The sequence below is a fragment of the Pochonia chlamydosporia genome, chromosome 4 (assembly GCF_001653235.2).
Source record: "Pochonia chlamydosporia 170 chromosome 4, whole genome shotgun sequence".
Classification (NCBI taxonomy): Eukaryota; Fungi; Ascomycota; class Sordariomycetes; order Hypocreales; family Clavicipitaceae; genus Pochonia; species Pochonia chlamydosporia.
In genome coordinates, this window is record NC_035793.1 from 3,293,534 (window position 1) to 3,318,315 (window position 24,782).

At 48.9% G+C, this 24,782-nt stretch overlaps 7 protein-coding genes across 7 annotated transcripts; 5 read left to right on the forward strand and 2 right to left on the reverse strand.

The window, feature by feature from the left end:
* Nucleotides 1–145: 145 nt before the first annotated feature.
* Nucleotides 146–4,373, reverse strand: VFPPC_08402 (ATP-dependent bile acid permease; the record flags this gene model as incomplete). Its single annotated transcript, XM_018287119.1, has 4 exons — nt 146–1,418; nt 1,469–3,394; nt 3,455–4,302; nt 4,356–4,373. 4 exons carry the CDS (start codon nt 4,371–4,373, stop codon nt 146–148), a joined length of 4,065 nt encoding a protein of 1,354 aa, XP_018143995.1.
* A 1,845-nt stretch (nt 4,374–6,218) lies between these two features.
* VFPPC_17820 (hypothetical protein) lies at nt 6,219–6,617 on the reverse strand (the record flags this gene model as incomplete). Its single annotated transcript, XM_018287120.2, has 1 exon — nt 6,219–6,617. The coding sequence occupies one exon, from the start codon at nt 6,615–6,617 to the stop codon at nt 6,219–6,221; it is 399 nt and encodes a 132-aa protein (XP_018143996.2).
* Nucleotides 6,618–8,625: 2,008 nt separating this feature from the next.
* On the forward strand, nt 8,626–9,567 carry VFPPC_08404 (alpha/beta fold family hydrolase; the record flags this gene model as incomplete). The annotated part of the gene is made up of 1 exon (XM_018287121.1): nt 8,626–9,567. One exon carries the CDS (start codon nt 8,626–8,628, stop codon nt 9,565–9,567), a length of 942 nt encoding a protein of 313 aa, XP_018143997.1.
* Nucleotides 9,568–10,348: 781 nt separating this feature from the next.
* VFPPC_08405 (golgi complex component (Vps8)) lies at nt 10,349–15,172 on the forward strand (the record flags this gene model as incomplete). Its single annotated transcript, XM_018287122.1, has 3 exons — nt 10,349–10,636; nt 10,698–11,133; nt 11,190–15,172. 3 exons carry the CDS (start codon nt 10,349–10,351, stop codon nt 15,170–15,172), a joined length of 4,707 nt encoding a protein of 1,568 aa, XP_018143998.1.
* Nucleotides 15,173–15,591: 419 nt separating this feature from the next.
* VFPPC_16079 (subunit P of phosphatidylinositol N-acetylglucosaminyltransferase) lies at nt 15,592–16,320 on the forward strand (the record flags this gene model as incomplete). The annotated part of the gene is made up of 1 exon (XM_018293832.1): nt 15,592–16,320. One exon carries the CDS (start codon nt 15,592–15,594, stop codon nt 16,318–16,320), a length of 729 nt encoding a protein of 242 aa, XP_018143999.1.
* A 490-nt stretch (nt 16,321–16,810) lies between these two features.
* VFPPC_16080 (ATP-dependent RNA helicase ROK1) lies at nt 16,811–18,919 on the forward strand (the record flags this gene model as incomplete). Its single annotated transcript, XM_018293833.2, has 1 exon — nt 16,811–18,919. One exon carries the CDS (start codon nt 16,811–16,813, stop codon nt 18,917–18,919), a length of 2,109 nt encoding a protein of 702 aa, XP_018144000.2.
* Nucleotides 18,920–20,819: 1,900 nt separating this feature from the next.
* VFPPC_08406 (arylsulfatase precursor) lies at nt 20,820–23,058 on the forward strand (the record flags this gene model as incomplete). The annotated part of the gene is made up of 8 exons (XM_022428609.1): nt 20,820–20,857; nt 20,921–21,230; nt 21,303–21,309; nt 21,405–21,566; nt 21,627–21,934; nt 22,015–22,519; nt 22,588–22,697; nt 22,753–23,058. 8 exons carry the CDS (start codon nt 20,820–20,822, stop codon nt 23,056–23,058), a joined length of 1,746 nt encoding a protein of 581 aa, XP_022284407.1.
* Between the last annotated feature and the right edge of the window lie 1,724 nt (nt 23,059–24,782).

The window sequence follows — 24,782 nt, forward strand, 5'->3', positions numbered from 1 at the left end:
GTAAGTATCCAGGTTCATACCAGGGAGCATTTGCAACATACTTGGACATAACTACAGAAATCTCCAGTCTCCTAGCCCCTTCCTGTACTCTATTACCTGTCGGGTTGGAAAACAGCAGAAACGAGAAGACTGCAGAAACGTAAAATCATTGAACATCCTTTAGACGCTGGTATAGCCCTTGTCTGTCAGAGCTACTGTCAAGCAAATCACAAAACCTACCACCCCGGCGAGCTAATTCCACTGGTCTCCCAGTTTCCACAACTTTGCCATCACTGAGAACGACAACCTTGTCAAAGTCCACAACCGTCGATAGGCGATGGGCAATGATAATCATGGTACAATGGGGAAAGCGCTCCCGCACAACTCTCTGCAAAACAGCGTCGGTTTTCATGTCTATCGCACTTGTAGCTTCGTCCAAAATGAGCATCTTCGGCCTGGCAAGCAGCGCCCTAGCCAAGCAGACCAGTTGTCTCTGCCCTTGTGATATATTAGACCCGCCTGTTGAAATAGTGCTATCAAGAGGCATGTCAAGTTGAACTTGTTTCAACGAGTTTAAAAGTTCTTTATCGGAGAATTGGCCTAGCATATCGAGGTTACTGCGTAAAGTGCCACTGAATAAGAACGGATCTTGTGGGATGATGCAGATCCGGCTGCGGAGGTCCTTTAGCTTCACCGTGGAAATGTCAACGCCATCAATTACAATACTTCCATATCTTGCTTCTAGCACACGAAAGAAAGCAAGAGCTAGAGTCGATTTACCTGCACCCGTTCGGCCGACTATGCCGATGCGTTGGCCGGGATCTGCAGAGAAGTTGATGTTTCTTAATGCCGGAGGCAAGTCTCCGTAACGTATGGTAAGGTCTTGGACGACAATCTCTCCATGCTGCGGCCAGTCGTCAGCGACTTCTTGGCCGTTCTGAGATTCAACCGGCAGCTGGTTGTATTCAGCTACACGACTGGCGGCTCCGAGGTCATTTTGAATCACTATCGCCTTTCGTATGAGGAAGTCGATTGTTGCAGAAAACTTCTGCGCAACAGCTAATGCAAACCCAGCTAAACCCGCATTTAGATGGCCAGAAACGACTCCGAGTGCTATTGCCGTCTGGAATATCACACCTAGTGTACCGGTTTGCATTTCCATCCATCTGGAGCAGAGGCAGCTGTACCAAGCTGCTCGTGTAGAATCATCAATCAGCTTGTCCATGTGGTTGATGTAATCTCGGGTCCGTCCAAAAGTTCTGATGACGAGGAGGCCGTTTGGGGCCAATGTCGAATGAAGATGGCTATATAACGGGGATAGAGCAGTGGAATTAAGCCTTTGGAGTTGTTGGGCAATTGGCATACAGCGACGGGAAACCCTCCAATAAGCTAGCAAGAGACAGACAGCACAAACACCTGTATATGGTGTTATAAATACCCTAAACTAATGTTAGCGACAAAGTAAGTGGTAAATTATATTGCTACTGACCCAGTCGCAATGATCATCATCAACTTGGAACCATACTCTATTTCTGCACCAAGATTTGTCGGCAGCCTCAAGTCAATGGTGATCATGTCAGAAGTGAATCGTTTGAGAACCTCTCCTCGAGGAACGGTTTCAATCCAGTCTAGTGATGATCGTAGCAATGAATGTACCATTTTGCGATAAATTGTTGTTGATGCTCTGTCTCCGATGATGTAGACGGCGAGGCATTTCACGCCCAACATCAGAGCTCCTGTGGCTGACACGATTAAGTAGCCCCAGATATAGTAGATAGTTGAGTTTGTGGTAGTGAGCGTACCGTGCTCATTCTCTCCTCTACTGAGTCCATTTGGATCTGGGGCGACAGTGTCAGTCCAGTGCTTCAACCACCATTCTTTGCTAATTGAAGCCGCTTCTGTCACTAGAATGACTGCAATCACGGCTGCCCAACCAAGGAAGCCACCTGCACTTATATACTTTCCGAGAGTGGTCGCTGTTTCTTTCTGGAACTGTTGGTCTGTTTGCTTGAGGCTCTCGGTTTCAACTCTGTGGTGCTTATTACTGTTACTCGTACCATCAACATCTGCTTCAGGCGAAGGCAGATGGTTATCAATCTTTGTAAAATCTCTGATACCGGGAATAGTCCCTGATATTGACTCAGTTGCCATCACATGGCCGTTTGAAAGGTATACAGAGAAACTGGCGTACGGCCTGCACATGGCATCATGATGAGTTGCCAGAATTATGGTCCGTCCTCGGGTGAGCTCTCCACAGAGCGCCTGCTCCAGAACCTGTTTCCGAACTTCAGGGTCAATAGCTGACAGAATGTCACCCATGATAATGGTTTCTGCCTCGGAATAGAGCGCCCTAGCTAAACAGACTCGCCAGCGTTGCCCGCCACTAAGTAAAGTACCCTTGGGTCCGACATCAGTCATGTCGCCCGCTGGGAAACCTGCAATATCTCTGTCCAGAGAGCATGCTTTGAGTACCATGTTGTAGTTTATTGCGTTATATGAGGAGCCGAACAGAATGTTATCCCTCACAGATGCTCGCTCTAGCCATGGCGGCTGAGAGACAACTGCAATGTAAGGCGAGCTGTTATCGGATGAGATGGCGTCAACGGGACATTTGAGAACTCCAGATACGAGTGATGTTTCTCCTAAGATGGAGCACAGCAGGAGATTCTTGCCCGATCCTGTACCACCGGTCACCAGAGAAAGTTTGCCCTTGGGAAAGCTGACACTCGGTATCTTCAAGGAGAAGGCAGGTTTTTGATTCTCTACTCGTTGGCCAGACCATGATACAACTGCATTATCGAATGAAATCGTTTCCGATTTTGTAGTCGCTACCTTTCTCTCTGGCAGCCTCAGGAAGGCCTCCAGTCGTTCGCAGCTTGCCCGGCATTCAAGCAGATACGTCCAAGTCAATGGTAGTACAGAAAGACTACTATGAAGCTTCTCCAACAATCCAATAGTAGTGAATGCCACGGATGCCGATAAAGAGCCGGTGTGAAGCGCATAGAGAGAAATGGGTAGCACGCCAAGTACCAAGGGGCCAAGGTTGGCAATGATGACAAGCAGACACATTGGTATGTTACTGCGCCATAACTCTTTCATCTCTTCATGTCGCACATCTAGCAGTCTATTTTCCCAATGCTCTTCGTAAGCGCCAAGGCGTATGTGTCTGATGCCCTGCAAAGCCTCCGAGAGTAAGTTGGACCGTTGGTCGCGATACTTCATCAATCCGAAATAGTACTTGGCGTATGAGCTGGAGAGCCTTGAGCTAAGTGCCATGGTGAGACACATGCAAGCAATGCCGATAATGAGACCATTCCACCCAATGAGTCGTGCTACAACGGTAGTTGTGAGGACTAGCTTGGCAATGGACTGGGGAACTTGGACGTTGTTGCCGCAAATTACAGAAAGTCGACCACTGAGAACGCGCGATTAGATGCCAATATATTGAAGCCTCAATTCCCGGATTACCACTTACGTATCCATTTGTAAATGATTGTCAATCGATTTGAGTGAACTAGGTGGGATTCCTTTCGCTGTGCCATTTTGTACTGGCAATTCCTCCTGTGACTCCGCGACATTAGGTAACTTGAGCGTTTTCCGATATACAAGAGAGCTTAATACGGCTTGCAGAGGAATCTGGAAATGAGCCATGGTGAACCATTGAAGCACCTGCCCAACCCAAAGCTCAACCATGAGGCTGAGCCCGTATGAGATGGCATAGACGATTATCAAGCCCTCGTTTCTCGTGGAGTCGCCCTCTAAGGCATGAAGAAGACAGAATAGAATATACTGGGGAAGCATTTGAGTGGATGACCTGAGAAAGGCAAGGCACCATTGTTGCACGAGCTGCATGTGGAATGCCTTCCAGAGCCAAATCCAGAGCCTTCCGTTGGGATTGTAGATGGGATGCCTATCCATAAGGCCACCTGTCTGTAGAGATGAGTCAAGTAATGGCAAGTCTGATATAGAAATGTCTTGAGATTTATAAGTTTCAAAAACATCGCTTTCCCATGAAAAAGTCAGCAAAGCAGCTGCGCTTGTTGTCCTTAATCGACCTGCCCGGGCATGTCCGACGAAGACATCCGGTTGTCGAGGGTGGAGCAGAAAGCCAAGAACCTGGATAATTAATCCAAAGACTTGAATCTGATCAGGAGACGGCGCTTTGGTGACATTCTGGTATATAACATAGTGCGCTATGTGTAACCCAATTAATAGGGTACCGGAAAGGGCTCCGGCAAGAGCCAGGTGAAAGGTAGTTGAGTATTTTCCCGAGCCCCAAATCAAAATACTGGCATACGTTGCGGAGAGAACTAAATTGATCATCTGGCACGTTTTAGATGTTTTGAGGCACCAAAAATTTCCAGATTGGAACGTACCTCGGACGAGCCGGGCATTGCAGTATGGCCTTCGAACATGACCTCAAACAACCCCGATTGAATGCAAACTGGCCTTGTGAAAGAAAGAAGGCTGCCGAAGCAAACCAACAGAAATGATCTTTTAAGCCACTGGTTGTACTTTGATTTCAAATCTTCCGTGACATGACCAGACTGACTGGGCCTGGCTTGCGATGGCTCTGCAGGTGTGATGCGCTCTGGAGATGCCAATTTTACTAAGGCATGACATGCTATAAGGGATTGTAGAATTGAAAAAGTCAAACTCAGCCATGAAGCAACAGCTAATTTGTGATAATCTGTCATCAGATCAACCACTTCCGAAAGGCCTTGTGAGATGGATGTGAATGCCGTGAGGGACGGAGATCTCCAGTTCCGATGATTTGCCCCCGAACAATGAAAACACTTCAACTTTGTGGGGGACGTAAGTTGAAGTTAAATCGTATAGTTTTATGTCTTAATTTGAGCAGTTTGATTGTTGGAGTGCACTAGGCCGAGGATGTTGTAGGAATTTCGTTCACCGTTCCAGACAGTTGGTACTTCTTGACCCCTCATGTAAGCTTGATCGTCAAGCTGCATCATGCTTGTCTACCTGTGCTAGGTGCTTCTACTGGATTTCGGATACTCAATATGCTGCAAAATGTATAAAATATCGCCGAAAGCCATGGGAAAAGTTTCGTCTGGCTAGGTTCCATGAGCAGTTTGAGTTACAACTGTCCAGATGAGTGAATGAGAGACCGAAATACACGGATTGGGGTCAGGACTTAGACTAATCATAAACTATGTCTTCACCAGGATACGCCCATCAATACACTATATGTTTGTTCGTAGTTTTTGGTACGTAAGAGTATATAGCTCATTGTTGGGGGGGTTGGAACTATCACATAGTTGAGCATCCTCGGAGTCGAGTTTATGAATCATGAGATATCAACTATTAAAGGATTTTGCGTAAAAGAAAGGGTGATGACCGCATCGCTTCTGTCCTTTCAGGTCCTCGCTTATAGTCGTATTTACGAAACTGCGTACAGCAGTTGTTTCCGTGATGCAACTGCACATGCCCACAAGACTTATATACATATGATTTACCAGAGCAGCTGAAAGTATGGAAGATGTGGAGATTTTCAACGCTTCGTCTGTGCTTTCTCGTGTAACTGGGAGGTCAGGTGAATCTAACAACGTGAGAGTTGCCTAATGATATGCTGTTGGCTGCGTTGGGCCGAAACTTCCCCTCTTCCAAGTCCGGACCTAGTTTTCCCTCTTGTAATAAACACATTTTGGCTCACGGAGTCACTGTGGTCATTCTTCATAACAGTTTCAAAGGCAAGACGTCTCATACATCAGTAGTATGTTCTCGATCTGTCCCCTTGACGGACCTGCACACAACCAGTCACATCAGGCTACAGTTCCACGAGGTCAACACACAATGGCGAAGAACGTAGAAGTGAAGCATTTGCAAATAAATTCATAGTATCAACATATCCGTGCCGCCATTCTCAATATCTTGTGTAACCTTTGTTTGCACAGCCTAGCCATAGAGCCCTTTGAAGGCAGCGGCCCCGTTACAGATTATTTGCAGCTGCCATTAGTGGTTGAATCCAACAGGGCGGTGGCATTCACGAACTGCAGAATCTTTATTCGCTCAACTCTTTGCAAATACTTTCCGAGCCCCTGGCGGAGGCTGGAAATCAGCGAGGAACCCCCAGCCGTGGATGGCAAGCCACAGTTCTGGCGGAAAGTTGCTGTCCCGGCTGGGTATGAATCAAACTTTGTTCCACCTAATGACAAAGGGAAGGTAATCGGGATATCGGGATTTTTTAACGACCGCGGCCTACCAATATTTCGAGGGCGTCACATGTAAAATAATTCTTCCTGAAGACTAGAACCTGTAGCCTTGTCCATGGTGATGCACAGCTGAGCCCGTTTTTTGGAATCCGAGTCAACTTCCATATAAATACACCCATCACGCATGTTCGATGATCTTCCCTCGAATCGTCGTTGGATATTTTCAACGCCTTGCGATATCCAATCACCAAAAAGCCGTTGGCATGCCCCTTCTTTGGGGTTATAAATCCTGCAAGTCGAGGCAGGCCAGATCAAACGTCCATCACCCAGCTTGACATATTGCCCGCGTTCATTAATCTCAATGCTGGCGCCGAATAGGCTTTTGGGAACGAGATTAATGTACGCTGGTTTAATGCCGAGCACCACAACATAATCCGGGTCATCGGATACATTCGAATGCTGCATCTTGCGAATTTCAACGTCGGCCCAATCCCTGCCGTAGCTGTCTCGGAAAGTTTAGATAGCATGGCGGATGAGTGGAGAGAGGCCTACACAGCTGATAGACTGTAGGGTTGGATACCTGCCCAAGATCGTCATGGAGTTGCCGTCGATAGAACTAGTATCTATCGGAGCCTCAAGCCAAGGGTTTTCTCCGCTTGGTTCTAGCGCAGGAAAGGATTGTGCTGACGATGGCAACTCAGTCAGAGCTTGATGCGGCGTATGTGTAGCACCCATAGACTGGAGGGTATCCAGGCCACCGCTAGCTCGGCTGTAACTCTGTGTGCTATTCACTTCAGTATATGGCGAGTAAATTCGAGCTACAAAAGTTAGTCAGAATGGAGAAAGGAGCTGTAGAGAATCCAGCAAAAGGCCGTTCTTACGTTGACACGTCGTTTGTGGCTGCGCATCTGCTAGTGACTCGACATCTTGAGTACCCTGATATCCGTAAAATGATTCGACCGGCCGGAGATTGTATTCCAAGTCCTTCATGAACCGGAGAGTGGTTGGGGAAACTGATGCTTTGCTCACTTGCTCTGCGACTACTCGTTGATATTCCGCTGGCAGTCGCTCCAGCCTTCTAAGTGCATCGACCCCTCTTGTCGTGGGATATAGACCTCGATTTTGATTGGTGCTAGGACGTAGGCCACCCAAACCGTAAATCCGTGTTCATAGAATGTTTTTTTCGATAGACGGTGTGTCTAAACTTTGCAACCTCGCCCAACTTGGGATGATACGGTGAGGCGTCTTCTTACGACGGCATTCCCTGCCAAGAAACGTGCTCAATAGCATAACTGCTTTTTGGACATCGCGGTCTGCCATTTGGAGCTCTTCGTCTTAGGTTTCGTGTGCGTTACTGGGATCTGTCTCTCTGGCCGGCGTTCGGAAGCGGAAAGTTAGAAACTTGAGTAGTGAAGAAAACTGATCTGGATCAGAACATTGAAACTGGCTGTGGCCTGACCCACGGCTTATATGGCCGTTAGACCGGTAAAGAGACTGGAAGACCAGCATATTGGTGTTTGGTACTTTGTTCAAGTTGTTCATAAGTATGTACGCGTCATTGTGGGTTCGCGGAATTTCTTGCCCTGTCGCGTCTGTTGCTGCTTTGAACAAGGACTGAACGATGAAGCCATACACGGTGACTGAAGTTTCATTGGCTTGAACAGTCCAGATTTACCGTTGGTATTCATGCCACTGCCACGCAGTCGTCGCCATCTTTGGACAAGATAGGTTAGATGCGAGGAGGCAACTCATCGTACGGGCTTGTTGTCGTGTTGCTCATTTACTTTTTCGCCGAATCTCGCGACCGATATTCCAAGAAGCTCCCTCTTCTTTCACAATATGAGAACGATTCATGTCTGATAATGGGAGCCAAGTTCGGGCTCAGGTTTGCGGTTTGGCTCGTTGAGCGGATGCGGAAAAACGAACTCGTTACGTTGAGCTCGGTCCTGAAATAAAGGGCAGTTAGCTGACGCGTGCCATGAGCGACGGAGAGTGACTGAACACCTAAGTTACTTACAAATTCCAAATGCTTCTACGCAGGGCAGGACATGACTACCTCCATGTTGATCTATGAGCAGTGATACAGTATATCGGCTTGAGGGTCTTAGACTCTAAGACTTAGACTCCAAGTTGAGAAGTCGGCCCCACTTCCGATGGCCATCGCGATTTTCGGGCGTTGGGACCCTCTTCACCGGAGATAATGGAGACTGATGGAGTGACTGCACCTCTGAGTGGTTGATCGTCTTTGATGCCCAGTTTTAACGTTTGTCACGAAACTCTACATCTAACTCCGGGTGCTTTGTCATTTGTTAGTGGTCCTCCAGTGGCGGCACAATGCTGGTAATGGTAAAACTCTCTTGATGGAGAGCTGCTATATAAAGCTGAAAGGATCGACTGGAAAAGTGATGTGATTCCTTCAAGATCATATTCTCAGTTGTACACCTACTTTAATACCATCACTACTACCACAGCCATGTCTGCTACAACAAAGACTGTTAGCATCCCAAACATTGCCTGGGAGACGGCTGCTGATATTCATTTCCCACCCAACTTTGACGGCAAAAAGAGCTATCCAGCCGTTGTGTCGGCGCATCCAATTGGATCCTGCAAGGAGCAGACTTCCGGCAACATCTACGGGAAAGCCCTTGCCGAAGCTGGCTTTGTCGTCGTCGCCTTTGACGCATCTTTTCAGGGGGCATCGGGCGGCCAACCTCGTTTCATTGAGAGTCCCGAATTCCGTGTCTCCGACTTTCGATTTGTGGTCGATTATCTCCAAACGCTCCCATATGTCGACGCAGAGCGCATTGGTGTGCTGGGTGTCTGCGGCGGCGGCGGCTATGCATTCAATGCAACCATGACGGACTACCGCCTCAAATGTTGCGTGGGCATTACTGCCGCAAACTATGGACGTATTAGTCGTGAGGTTTTCGCTGGATTCGACCCAGTCGGCACACTGGAGAAGATGGCTAAGCAGCGCACACTTGAAGCGCAAGGAGCAGATCGTTACGTTCTCAAGTCCATTCCAGCGTCGGTTGAAGAGGCCAAGAAGACGACTTCGGATGTCGATATCGTTGAGGCTACAGAGTACTACACCACTAGTCGTGGCAAAGCACCAAATGGTGCGACCAGCAGTCTCTTCTCCTTTGGGAGTGCTGCCCTCACATGGGATGCGTTTAGCTGTGCCGAAACGCTCATGACGCGACCCTTTATGGCCGTGGTTGGCGGTATTCCTGGAGCTTTTGGCGCATATCGCGATGCTCATGAGATTTACGGCCGTGCTGCCTCAAAAGATAAGCATTTGGTTGTGTTGCCCGATGTCACGCATTATATGCTCTATGATAAGCCAGAGGCTGTCAAGCCCGCGTTGGAACAGGCTTTGCCTTTCCTCAAGAAACACCTTGGTGAGGCCAAGTAAGCCATTGTGAGGTTAGACATTAACACGGAGAAATTGAAAGAAATTTGACGTATTTGTGTGCCAAACGGTTGTCTTTTGTATAAGTCTTGAGGTACGCTCACGCCTTGCTGGCTTGCGGCATGTAAAACAGAAAACTGCACCTCTGTGCTGCGTATACGATGTCTCAAAACTCGCGTGAACGTCAAATCAGACAGGATCCCATTGTTAATCTATCCCAGTAGCCGCGATGAATTTCGATAGGTGGGAGAAAGGTCATGGGAATGTTGCGAAATCTGGAGGAGTATTGTGGAAGCAAGGCTATGAACACGGATGTGAATGTGAAGGGGACCTTGGACATTGACCAGTCACCACTCCCAGGTCTGGTCGGCTGTGGCAGTGCATGATGCAATGGCAGGAACGATCAACGAACCACCAATTCTGCACTAGGTTCGCTTGTCGGTTGCCTGAGCCGGTAAATCCCCGGCCCGCTGTGAGTTGCTTCTCAGGTGGGCCAGTTACGCACTTCCCGCATGTCTCCAACGTCCAAGGCTGGAGGTGTAACCAGCAACAAAACGAGGTCCAGCTTACACCAGACCGCTTTCGAGTATAAAACAAAGCCGGTACAACCTGGATAACCGGCACGGAAGGTTGAAATCTCAATTTCAGCTTCACAGGCGTCCTGCGCAATTCAGCATTGTCCCGCGAATCTCGCCACATCTCTCCTCCATCAAGCTCGAGCAGCTAGCGGAGCCAAGCTCCAGCCCCGTCGCAACACCAACGATGTGATGGAAACCACACAACAATGTCCGATACAGAAGACGCGTCTCCCCTTGGAGACAATGCTCCCAGCGGCGAGCAGCAAATAACATCTGGTCAGGATGTGGACTCCGACATCCCTCATCTTGAGGAGCAGGAGATGGAAGCTGGCAGCGAGCTACAAGATGCTAGCCACCGCCGTGATTTGCTGGAGAAGGAAGCAAATGCTTCCGAAGTAAGCTCAATTGATGCGAGCTTGGTGGACTCGCTCCCAAGGCGAGCTGGTAGTCCGGTGGGCTCGCTTGCCTCAGGTCGGGGAGAAGATTCAATCCAGGTGTGTGAAGGACAATCCATCATGTCCTGCTTGGCCAGTCGATAAGCTAACAACTACGAAGGGCTCGTACATGTCGTCTCCAGGCAGTAGTGTTTTGCCCTCGGTTGCATCACGAGCTGGCTTGAGCAGCCCATCACCATCGTTCAGACCATTCGATCGTCGGTTCCAATCCCGCATATCTTCATCCTCGTCCACCACACCCCGTGCGTCGTCGCCCGCTTTTCTCAACACCCATAGTCGAAACGTCTCTCTTAGCTCCAACTTCTTCATTGAACAAAATGAGACTGATACACCGTCACCTCCATGGGAAGTCGTAAGATGGACCAGGTTGAAGAAAATGAATGGCCAGGCCTTTTCTGAGGCTGGCCGTAGGAATTTCGGATCCCCAACCTGTCTGGCGGTTTCAGCATCTATTGTTTTGGGGACTTCAAAGGGTATAATATTAATATTTGATTTTAATCAAAATCTCAAAATGATAATTGGACCAGGAACGAAAGGTACGGGCTCTTCCGCGTGTTCTGATATTTGTGACTCTTGGCTAATAAGAAAGCAGCAATCGAGTCCGGTCCAATCACTGCTATTGCTATATCGGCAGATCACACAACCGTTGCCGGGGGGCATGCCAATGGGAACATCTTTACTTGGGACACTGGCAGAGCTTCGCGACCATTTCTCACGATTCCGCATTTGGATGAAGCACAAGCAGAAAACCGGACAGCAGATGGACATGTTCCTAATGCAGCTGTGGTGCATCTCGGGTTTCTGGGTACGCGACACACAGCCCTCGTGTCAGCAGATGACCGCGGAATGGCCTTCTCGCACCTCGCAACTCGAGGCACTGGGGCGCTGGGTCGAACCGTGAAAACCACACGAATTCTGGGCCGATATCCAAATGCGCCTCCTCCTTCAGGGAAATCCATCAAACCAAGCACTGTGCTCGCTTTTGCCCCGTTACCACTGGGAAATGTCGAAAAGGCGACAGACGGCATGGGACTCACAGCAATGCTTACGCCTTACCTGCTTGTGATTGTTTCTACCACCCCTATTGCCCAGACGCAACACAAGTCAGCCCGGCCAAAGGATGTCCCAGCACATAGCGCAATGACTGGCTGTTTAGCCTGGTTTCCTGCTGTCAAGTTGAAAACTCCGGATGCACACACCGGAAGTGATGTGTCCAAGGTCAAGCTTGTGTACTGTTGGTCAAATGTCCTGACCGTCCTTGATGTGGATGAAATTTACGGGGAGGATGCAGATCAACCTCCTTCTCTCAGATTCAAAGCACGAAGCAGATGGAAGTGTGAAGAGGCTATCGCAGCGGTGCAGTGGCTAAGTCGATCTGTTCTTGCAGTCCTGACTATTTCTCAGCGTCTTATCATCTTGGAGGACCGAAGCATGCGGATGACTGAGGCATTCGACTTGTTGCAGAAACATATATACCATAAAGACCTCTTCTCGAAACAACTTCACACTCTTGTGGAACAGCTAGATGAAGAAGATGTGACAATGCACGGAGTTGTGGCTGATGCCTTCTACATGAGCTTCAAAGCCTACAAGGGTAGGATGTTCTTGCTCGGCTTCAATGAGGTTTCCATAGGAGCACTCTCAAACTGGGCAGATCGCCTTATTGCTATGATGGAAAACGGAGATTACATTGGCGCGATAAAGCTAGCTACTTCATACTATACGGGAGATGCCGATAAACTCACCGTTGGCCTTCCAGAGGACGGGACTGTGCGTCATGCAATGGTCCAAGACAAGATCATGGAGATCATGTCAGCGTCCTTGAAATATGTTTTTACTCAGCGACAGAAACGGGGCAAATATGATGACGACGCCGACCATTTGAGAGAACTTGCAGAGACCTGCTTCGTGGCCTGTCAGGCTATTGAAGCATCCGATTTTCTGTTTGAAGATATGTACGAATGGTATAGCGAAGCTGAAGTCGAGGGTTTGTTTTTGGAGACCCTTGAGCCTTATATCTTGGACGAAACAATTACAATCGTGCCACCAGTGGTTGTTAAGGATATGGTCGCTCATTATGTGGCGAAGGGGTGGGAAAGCCGACTCGAGGAGATGATATGCCATATGCAAACAGCAACATTGGATCTCGATCAAATCACGTTGTTGTGCAAGCAACACAGCTTGTACGATGCCCTGACATATGTGTGGAATCAGGCGCTGAATGACTACATCACCCCAATGATCGATCTGCTGAGCCTCTTGGTCCCATTGTTGACAAATGGAACAACCACGGGTGGCACAACCGAGGACGATTACTTCAGTGTCAATGCCCTGAAAATATTCCCGTATCTCTCATATACCTTGACAGGAAGAATATATCCCAATGGAGAATGGTTAAGTGAAGAAACGGCGGACAAAGCCAAGGCAGAGATTTACTGGTTTTTCTTCTCTGGCAAGACAGTGGAGTGGCCCAAGGGAAGCAAGAAAGAATTCATCACTCGACCAGGAGATGAGTCAGAGCCTGCATTTCCATATCTGCGAATGGTTCTCAAGTTTGATGCGCCAAGTTTTCTAAGCGCCTTAAACGAAGCCTTTGAAGACACGTTTTTGAACGATTCCCCGGAGAAGCAGGTCAATGGCGGATCTCGAATGGATATGCCGGAGGAACAGATATTCGGCATGACAATCAATCGTCAGTATGTGGTATCGATTCTTCTCGATGTTATGAATCCAAACGAATTCGCCCCCGAGGACACCATCTACCTCGACATGTTCATTGCCCGGAACTTGCCAAAATTCCAGCAGTATCTCTTATTTTCTGGCTCAACTTTGTCCAAAGTCCTTACAGGACTTTGTCACTATCCCGGTGAAGATCTTGCAGAGGACGCTCAGCTAAGCGCCGAATACCTCCTTTCAGTGTATCAACCGTCGGACATGCCATCATTCTTGCCATTATTCAAGAAGGCGGGCTTTTACCGAATCCTTAAGCGCGTGTTTCGTCTTGAGGGTCACTATGGAATGCTCATCGCGACATATTTTGAGGACCCAGAAAATCAGGAGTCTGTGTTTGAATGCATTGCAGACTGCCTTCGGCCGCAAAAGGGACTTGACAATCGACAACTGGAAGACGTCCAACGGGTTATCAAGCAACATGCCAGAGATTTGCTCGAGATAAACCCTGAACAAACAGCGCAAACTCTCGTTGCACAGTCCATCAAGGTTCATCAGCACATGGTCAATTCTGCATCTGATGACGAAGGGTTGCAATATGCATATTTGAAAGCCTTGATAGAACCCGGCCACGCTACGGAAGATGATGCCGGTCCCAACGACCAAGAGCTCACGGAGCGCTACGTACAACTCATGTGCAAGTTCAGCCCGTCGCATGTCTCAGACTTTGTGGAAAGCATGCGATCAGCCGATTTGCGCCTTGAGAAGTTGCTCCCAACCATGGAAGAGACTGGTGTCGTAGACGCTGCTGTCGTACTCATGGCCCGCGATGGCCAAGTCAGTCAGGCAATGGATAGGTTGATCAAGCACCTATTTTCGCTGGAATCAGCGCTGCGAGGACTCTTGACAGAAACAATTAGTTCCACAGAGGGAGCAGATGTGGAATCGTCAACCGTAGAAATACTTGAGCATTTGCAAAAATACGTCCACGTCGGCATTTGGCTATGTCAGGGCCAGACAAAGTCGTCCAAGAAGGTGAACATTGTGAAGAAGGGAAAGGCACTTGCAAAGGACAGCCTGTCTCCAGATGAATCCCTGTGGCTGGGATTGATTGATGCTTGTGTACAAATCACGAAGCGATTATCACCCATCATTTCAGAACAAGTGCAGGGCTCGGTTTTGGAAGACGACCAGGCATTGACGCTTCTTCGCTCACTGGTTCAACACACATTCACTTCCCTTCTCACAGCTACCTCTAGCCAGAGCCAGGTGCAATCTGGGTCGAATTTGCTGTCAAACGCGGGAAACAACCTGTCATTTTTGAGGATTTTAAGGGCATTCCTCACCAAAGCGGCGGCCTCGTCACCAAATTTGGCAGATCTTCGAGGAGTATTGGCCTCAATATTTGCGGCGTATGCCTATGAGGAGTCCATTTTGCGACTGTCAAACCGGCTCCTGGAAAGGAATTTGTTTGTAAATGTAAATCAATCGGTACAATTAAGGCAGCGTGGATGGCGACCACGTGGCTCAACATGCGAGGCATGCAGCCGGCGAGTTTGGGGTCCTGGTGTAGCAGGTGGCTCCGTATTTGAGGCATGGGAAGACAGGCAAGCAGTGGAAGATGAAGTACGAAAGCAGAGGAAACTCCGTGTTGCAGAGAGGGCCAAGGGCAAGGCGGGCGAGTCGGATGGCCGGGACAAGGGAAAGAGTCTCGACGTCCGACCATCGAGCATGCTCATTGAATCAGACGCAGCTCTGGCTGGCAAAGAAGCACCTCTCGGGCCACTTGTGGTTCTGGCTTGTCGACATATATATCACCAGAGCTGTCTCGACTCGTTGCAGGAAAAGCAGGAGAATGGGGTTATTGGACGGGAACGCGAATACAAGTGTCCCATTGACGGTTAAAGAATCACGAATGTACCATAGATGCATGACGATGACATAGCGACGCATTTGGCGAGGATTTTGGATGGATTTGTGGTATACTTACTTACTGTTTAATATTACATGCAGCGGTGTACGCTGAACTTGAGTGGCATTTGTTGCGACTGGATCTGAACGTGAATAATAAAATATAATGCGCAGTGACAGATATGAAGCTGTTTTTCTCTTGAGTGCTCAACTGGCTGGAAATGATGTGAAGCTCAAAATGGGTTGTTGATGCACCACTACCGTTGACCTCTAAATGTGACCCCACTTGGACTCATCCTCATCCCAGGGACACCAGACCACATCGACATCACGCAACACCACACTACAACCCCCATCTTCTTCAAAAACATCAACACCTAGGCTGCGGCGCTATCGCGCCAGTCCCCCTCACAATGTCCATATCATCCGAAGAAGACGAAGACTATCTCTCCGACGCACTCTCATCGGGCTCCAACTCCAACTCCAACTCCAACTCAGATCACGACTCTCCTCCGCGGCCACTCTCCCAAAACTACTTCGCTCCCCCGTTCTACGGTCGACCACCAACACCTCTACCACCGTCACCATCGCTCACATCGCTGCTCCGGCCATCGCGGCCCACCACTCCAGACCCTTCCGACGATGAAAACATTGCGCCCGTCCCCAGGGCCGCGCCCAAGGTCCCCACGTACGAATACTACGGCTTCGTGCTCTACCTCTTCAGCAGCCTCACCTTTTTAATGTACCTCCTCTGGGCGTATGTTCCCTCGCCGTTCCTCCACGCCCTCGGCATCAAGTACTACCCTCATCGGTGGTGGGCACTCGCCATACCTGCGTTCCTGGTCATGACGCTGTGCTACATCTACGTGGCGCTGGCGGCGTACAATACGGAGATTCTGACGGTGCCGATGGGCAGCGTGGAGACGATTGTTGATGGGGCGGGGGCGCTGGCTGTGATTGATTCGAAGGGCAGGTTGAGGGGGAGCGGGAAGAGGGAGAGGAAGTGTGATGCGAAGGGGAGGTTGAAGTGGAGGGAGGTTTGGAACGAGGGGACTGATGCGGTCATGGATATTCCGCTGGCGGGGGTTTGTGAGATTTTGTATGGGGAGGGGAGGGAGGGTTCGTGTTATGAGGAAGATTGATGGATTGGGAAGAGATTGGGATTTGAATGGTGTAGTTTATTGTGTGCTTTTGGCTGGCGTTTTGGGATGCATGGGTGTACTTGGGTTTGTGGGATATCGTAGGGGCATTATCTGTATACTAGTCTATGGCTATGGAGGTAATTGCCATGTGAAAATATGGTGAGAGGAGTCTGGTATGCATATTTAGAGATATGGTCCAGTATCAACATGATTGTTGGTGGATTATGCATTGAACTGACTGTGCCAAAGATAACATTGAAAGTAGCTGCCATCAAATGGATCCACCTTCAATGTTCACCATGTTGACCCCACCACAGCCTTGCTCGAATGCAAGGCTACGCGAAACCACCATAAAATTTCATGCACATTTGCAGATCCAAAAAGTTTGACAACCACCAGCGAAAAGGTCATTCTTGTCCTCTTTGCACAACCACCACCACCACCACCACCACACATTGAGCCGCATTGCTCACGCTGGTGCACATCCGCCATGGACATTCTCAAAGTATTGTCCCGCGGGACAAAAAAGACCACCAAAGCCTCCGGTCTCAATACCAACACTCAACTCCCCTCCGCTGGCACCAAAGCCAATCCTCAGCTCTACCATGACGAAATCAGAGGCATGAAGCGCAAGCGTGGCGCCGAACAGAAGGAAGATTCGGCTCCCACGGAATTACCAGTCGTTGATTTCTTCGCCCCCAAACCAGAGGCCTCAGAAACCAAGAAGGCGGTGCACCAAAAAGAAGAGCGCGAGCCAAGTCCGCCGCGGTCCGCCACGAAAAAATTGACCGAAGATGAATGCCGACAACTCTTACGATCGCATCGCCTCAAGATTACGCTTCTTTCAAAACATGAAGATCAGAAGAAGGTTAAGAAGTCAAAGAAGAAGAAGAAGGCTGTCATCGAGGAAAAGAAGGAAGAAAAGAAGCAGCTGTTCCCCCAGCCACTCGAGTCTTTTGGCGATTTGCGCACTACGTACGGAATATCTCGTCAGGTTGCGGAGAACCTGGTTCAACAGAGCTACCGACTTCCTACAGAGGTGCAGATGGGCAGTTTACCCTTGCTACTTCAACCTGAAGTTGCCCTTGGCGAGGAGGAGGAGGACTTGGATGAAGGGATCGATTTTCTTGCTGTTGCCCCGACAGGTAGCGGAAAGACGATTAGTTTTCTGATTCCAGCAATTAACAATATCATGCGGAGACGGGCGCAAGAGAATTTACAGGGTATTCACGAGCTCGAAGCTGTGATTGTCGCACCGACAAGAGAACTGGTTCACCAGATTGTGAATGAGGGAAGCAAGCTTATGCAAGGGACGGGCGTTAAGATTGTTGCCATGAAGAAGACGACGCAACTTTCTGCGGAGCAACAGGTTCTCGCTGATGATAGCTCGGAGGATGAAGATGAGCACGATGATGACGATGAGTCAGACTCTGAAGATGACAAGAAACCCAAGGGAAAGAAACCTAAGCCTCACCCTCTTACCAAGACGGATATTCTCGTTACGACGCCGGCACTCCTGCTGAACTTTTTGACATCAGGTCCGAGTGGTACCCAGAAGGTCTTGCCCATGGTCAGGGATCTGATACTCGACGAGGCAGATGTTCTCCTGGATCCGCTCTTTAGAGAACAAACGTTGGGGTTGTGGACAGCCTGTACCAACCCCCATCTACGATTATCATTCTGGTCGGCAACAATGGGCTCCAACATTGAGGCCCTCGTCACAGAGAAACTAAAGGACCGAGCAGAGGCGCTAGGCACGACACCAAAACGGTTCATACGTCTCGTCGTCGGACTCAAGGACACTGCTGTACCCAACATTGTCCACCGACTCACATACACAGCCAGCGAGCAGGGCAAACTCCTCGCTCTCCGACAACTCCTCCACCCAACCAGCAGCGACGACTCAGGACCACCACTCCGCCCACCGTTCCTAGTCTTCACACAAACTATCGACAGAGCCATGGCCCTTCACGAAGAACTAAAGTACGACATCCCCCTTGAAGCCGGCGGTCCCTCCAGAATCGCTGCCCTGCACAGCGCCCTTGCCGATTCAGCCCGCTCCAGCATCATGCGCAAGTTCCGCGCCGGCGAAATCTGGGTCCTCATCACGACGGACGTGCTCGCCCGGGGCGTGGACTTTGCAGGCGTAAACGGCGTGGTTAACTACGATGTGCCTGGCTCGGCGGCGGCGTATGTTCATCGCGCCGGAAGAACTGGTCGCGCCGGCCGAGAGGGCGGCATTGCCGTCACGTTTTACACCAAGGAAGACATACCATTTGTCAAGACGGTTGCCAATGTCATTGCTGTGAGTGAGAAGCAGGCCGGTAAGACGGGTGATGAGGCGGGCGTGCAGAAGTGGTTGCTGGATGCCCTCCCGAAGGTGGGCAAGGCGGATAGGAAGAAGCTGAGGGAGAGGGGTGTTGAGTCGCGGAGGAGTGGGAGCGGAAGCAAGGCGAAGATTACGTCGAAGAGTGGGTATGAGCGGAGGAAGGAGAATAACCGAAGAGGGGCGATGGATGCGAGTAAGAGGAGGAGGGTGGATGGTGGTGATCATGGTGGTGATGATGATGAGGGTGAGTGGGATGGGTTTGGGGATTAGTGAAGTTATCGACCTGCGAGGTTTAGATGACGACGTTCAGGGCATAGAATTAAAGTACCAGACATATATTTCAGCGTCTCTGTCAGTGCCAAGTCTTGAACTGGCTAAGAATGCTAAGCATGCTAAGCATGGAGTACGGAGCTGATGTTACATTCATCCATGTCAGTTGAACTCGACTATCGGTGAGGGGCTCACCTCCCCCTTCCTTTTGTATCATCAGACGTGGTACGGAGTATAATTGTTTAAACGGACTTTGCCGTTGGTAAGTGACGGGAGAACGCGATATTAGCTGGGCTTGTTCACACAACACGGCTTTCTGTTGTGTCCCAGCATCATGTGCTTTGACTTAAAGATCCACATACATCCAAGTTGTCACACAAAAAATGTGGTAGCCAGGGGGTACTTCTTGTGTCCGTTAGAACTCCTTATATTCTAGTGTGACGCAAATTTAGAAAGGACTATTCCCGTTATTGGTTTTCGTATACTTGATGTCGGCACCTTGCTCGCAATCCTGTATGCCTACAGAACCATAATGTCAACGGATATAGCTCAACCCATCTCTCTGCACACGCGGAGCGCTTCCTTTTGAACGAAACAGGATGGGTATTTACTTTAAAAAGCTATCAGAATATAGTGATGTGGGTATCTGTGCTCCACCGTCTTCGCCTCTCGCTGGATTGATATGTGCATACGTACGTACGCAACTACTCCGTACATGACTCTGAATTGTGATGGATCATCAGAACGTTTGTAGTACACTTCAATACATGTCAAAACTATTGACGCTAGAATATTGGCACTATATAAAGAGTGGCCATGTATCAAATATCTCATCCTCGGACTGATGTAGCAGCCCGGGTTGTTTGCAGCTGACCAGCTTGAAGATTCCGACGCAACAAGAGGCCGCGTAATTCAGTTCTACAAGCATATTTTGATCCTTCTTAGGCCAGTTGTCGATGCAAAAAGCTTTTCAGGTGTGCAACAGGGGAAAAAGTCGATTCGCAGTTTCGAAGATTCTGCGGATACCCTTGTGTCTTAAGGGTGTTGTGGCTTTCGACAACTATCGATGATGAGCAACAGGCAATTCTTCTCTGCAACTCCGAATGCCGGTTATCCTTCAGTTGAGGCGGTTTTTGTATTGGAACAAGGTGGAATAAAAAACTTGTACGGGATCTACAGGAACAAGAACCATTGTAGGGTGATAACTCCGAAACCAATTTGCCGAGGCTGAATTATCGGCCGGTGGCTTTCTTGGCATCCCAAGATGCATGCAGGGAATTCGACTTTACGCCTTCCATTTTTAGTATTCGAACTTGATAACTACAGTGTTGTGATTTAAGCTCGTCAGTTTTGAGGCACTCCGGCATTCCCTTTCAAGACGGAACCTCAAACGATATTAAATGAAACCTTATACAGTGCGGACGAATTAGAAGTAACTTTCGGTGCAAGCGGAGGTTCTCGAATAGGCAGCTTAGACGTGGTGCTAGTTTTCTCAAAGCAGCTATGCACAAAATAAGAGTGGCGAAAGCACCGCCGAAGAGATCGGTTTCATCCAAGTCACTACACAATGACATCAGCATGATCATTGTGGCACAACGTTTGAGGGCTTAAAGTCCAAGCCATCATTCGAGTAGATCGATTAGCTTTAAGCTTAGATGGAGACGCGAGGGGTTTCATAACTGACTCTATATTGTCGCATGCCTCACTCCACACCCAGCATCACACGTCCGCACAGCCATGGGGAATAGTGACTTGTCATTCGGACGACTCTCATCAAGATACCCTTGAGATACCCTTGAGATATCCTTCAGATATCTCGAAACTATTGCTTTTAGTATACTAGACTTGCCCCCTAACACTATGCATATATATATGTATATAGGCACTTTTCTCGGTCAGCATGGACTCTTCCAAGGACCAGCCTCCTGGATTGAGCTTGTACCCTTCATAAGGAGGTATTCATAGTATTCTTCTTCCTCTTCCTTAACACACCCGAAATAGAATGATACGTTCATTTTTCATCTTTACGACATTGCTCTTGCCGCTGAATGTTTGGGGCCAAGAGGAAGATGACGTGAACGCCAACGCTGGGCCGGGTGGGAAGAAGCCCAATATCATCCTCTTCCTGACGGACGACCAGGACCTGCACATGAACTCCCTTGATTATCAGGCAGTCGTTCAGAAGGAGTTTGTTCAAAAGGGCACCTGGTTCAAGAAGCACTTTTGCACCATTGCCCTGTGCTGTCCATCTAGAGTTTCGCTCCTCACGGGCAAACATGCACACAACACTAATATAACGGATGTTAAACTTGTAAGTGAAGTGCCACATGTCTGGGTCACGACATTACATAGGAGATAGATGCTGATACATGTACGTGTGTAGCCTTATGGTATTCACACATCCTAAATCCTACATCCTACATCCTACGACTCCTAGAAGGGCAGTGAATCATGTTGACCGATGACATTTCTGTCTGCCTCTCAGGTGGCTACAACAGGTTTGTCGAGCAGGGCCTCAATGAAAACTACCTACCCGTCTGGCTGCAGGAGGCCGGATACAGTACCTATTATGCCGGCAAACTTATGAATGATCACGATCTTAACACCTATAATAAACCAATTGCCCGGGGTTGGACGCAATCTGACTGTGAGAGCATTGCTTGTCCCTACTTGGGAGTTAACTTGGCTAATCTCATTTGCCATGTAGTCCTGTTGGATCCCAACACCTACATCTTCTATAACGCGTCAATGACGCTGGACAATACTACCCCTAAGTTCCATCCCGGGAAATACTCGACCGACCTGCTTGCAAACAGGTCCGTCGAGTTCTTGAATGAAGCAATTAATGCGAAGAAGCCCTTCTTCCTCGGCATTGCGCCGATTGCGCCTCATTCTGAGACGGTGAAACTCCCGGGCAAGCCGCCGGTTTTTACGGAACCTGTGCCGGCAGAGAGACATAGGCACTTGTTTCCAGACGCAAAAGTTCCAAGAACGCCCAACTTTAACCCTGATACTGTGAGTGAGGTGTAAAAAGAGAAAGTCTTACGAGCGAAGTTGGCCATCAGCACAAACGCTAACCATCTCCATAACTACAGCCCGGGGCTGCTGCCTTCATGGCAACGATGCCCAAACTTACCGACGAGCAGGTCAAGTTCAATGACGCCTTTTACCGCCTTCGTCTCCAGTCTCTCCAGTCAGTCGACGAGATGGTCCAGGCCGTCATCAAGAGACTCGAGGCCAACCCCGAGGTTCTCGCCAACACCTACCTATTCTACACTTCAGACAATGGCTTTCATATTGGCCAGCATAGACTACCGCCAGGAAAGGCGTGCAGCATAGAAGAGAACGTGAATATCCCCTTCTTGGCCCGCGGACCGGGCATAGCAGCCGGCGCGGTGGCCAAGTTTCCAACTTCGCATACTGACATCGCGCCGACCATCATGCAGCTCGCTGGCGTGAAACAACGCGAGGACTTTGATGGCTTGCCTATACCCCTTACGAAGAAGGCCCAGAATTCGCCGTGCCTGCGAAAGGCTGAGCATGTCAACGTTGAGTTTTGGGGCACAATCAATGCTGAGGGAACCATGTTTGCCAAACTTAGTATGTTTGTCCTAACGTATCCCGAGATGTACTCACGTAAATGTACTTGTGCTAATACGTATGGGTAGATGCCAATCCGCCCATTGTCACATCTAAGTCGCTTCGTGTCGTCGGCGAAGACTACGACTTTTCATACGTGGTGTGGTGCACCAATGAACATGAGCTGTATGACATGAAGGTAAGTACTTGGCCGTTAAAATATGCAGTATCTCCATCGCTAACACAGTTTGTAGGTCGACCCCTTCCAGATGAAAAACTTGATGAACTCTACAGTCACGTCGGGCATGAGCATCCCCCAGCTTAAGACCCGCCTCGACACGCTTCTTCTCACGCTCAAGACCTGCAAAGGGAAAGTGTGCTACCGTCCTTGGGAAACTGTCTTCCCGTCGGGTACAGTGAAGACCCTTGGTGACGCGATGAATCCGAAATATGACAGCTTCTTCAACTCGCAGGAGAAGGTGACGTTCTCGGCTTGCGCCAAGGGATACATCCAGGCTGTTGAAGGCGCTTTGAAGTCCAAGCCATATACCGGGAAGTAATATTTCAAGGCCTTGTGGAAATAAAGCTGGGGATCTCGTTGGAAGTGTGGAAGTTGTGCGAAAGGGAAATATAGATGATGAGATATGAAGGGTTGTGCGCCGCCGATGTATTAATGATGTGTTGTTGGAATGCCAACATTGTATTTGTTCAAGTCACTTCGCCGGACCTGTGCTGTGATATGTCAAACAGGCCACGGAATGTAAGAGAGAAGTGAAGCTGTTTATCTTAGTGTAGTTATTCCTAGAAGGTGTGTGGAGATGGTCCATCTCGTTGCAACAGTGATTGTTGTTTTTGGTTCATAACGGCTATTAATACTATAGGTCATGTATATCACCGAATGGAATGCTTGTGGCAACTTCACTCACTGTGGTAATAAGACCTTGAAAGGATTGCGCCTCTTTATGTTGGTCACATAGTTGAACTGCTGGGCTTTTCAGAGAGTCAATTGTTTCAGGTAGATGTTAATTCAGGCGCAGATAAGTAGTGCCAAATGGGCCAATGACAAAACAAGGGAATGTATACAGACTCATTGACCGTTCGAAATTACTTATTACCTAAAGCTCGAGAAAGCGAAAAGTCGAAACTAGATTTATAGTCGTCCATTCCCCAACTCGCCCGTCGTAGAGCATGGGTGGTGAAACAAAGGGCTTGTACTTATATTTCGGCAGTTAGTAAATCGGTTAGCCGATATTCAATTTGCCATTCTCACTATTAAAGTCCACTTAATGTTCCTGGGCCAGACCAAATGTGTGCTTTTAGTTCCACTCTTGGAAGTTGCAATCAAATCGTTGAATCGCCTAAACCCCCCTGCTGCGCAACATGTTGGCAACGTTCGTCTTGTACCAGTAAAGATGGGAGGATATACTTACAAACTTGCCGATACGATTCCATCATTAACGCCATGCTTTCCTCTTTGTTATTAGCCTTTTCCAGAGGTGTATACGCGACAACGTCTGGTCAAGTCGCATCAGGTAAATAGGCAATGCCAAAGACATTTATCCATACTATACTCGCAGCAACATACTACGGAAAATGGACTCTAACTTACAAAGGGTACTTGCAGATCGCAGTCCAGTTAATATGTTGTATCTTGGCGAACGTGGTAACATTAGACCACAACAAGACCTCGACCACAACCATTTCTCTTGCCCCAGTACCTGAACCATTGCAGCCAATGTCATTGCAAATGATCCTGGCTGCCTCTTCGCAAGCCGTGTGTTGCTGCGGGTTGTTCGAAACTCGTGCAACTCGTCCCACCTGCTCCTGTCCATGAACAGGAATAGCATACCGCGGCAATCCATCGAATACCTCAATCTGCAGGTTCACAAAGCCGTCTCTGTCATTCTTACCTCTCCCCTGCCAAGAGCCAAGAGACTGGGCACAACGCCAGTAGCCGCCAACCAACCCGTTACAATCTTACTTGGCCAGGTTGCCCAGCATCGCTTAGTAGTTGGCGCCCAGAGTGCACTCTGGCATTGGCAGACGGCCAGCACATGTTTGAAGCCTCAAGTCTTGGTAAAACGAAATTAGGGGGCTGTTGGCTCAGTTGGTCAAAATTGAGGTTCGTCTTGGCGGCGATGGACCCCATCTGCTCCAGCATTCCTAGCGGTGGGTGGTCTTGACTCTTGAGTCTTGACTAATTAGAAGATGGCTTTGCAGAAAGAGACAAAGAAACTCCTATTCCTAGGTGGTCTGCAAGTCGCCTACCTCGTCTTGTCAGCTG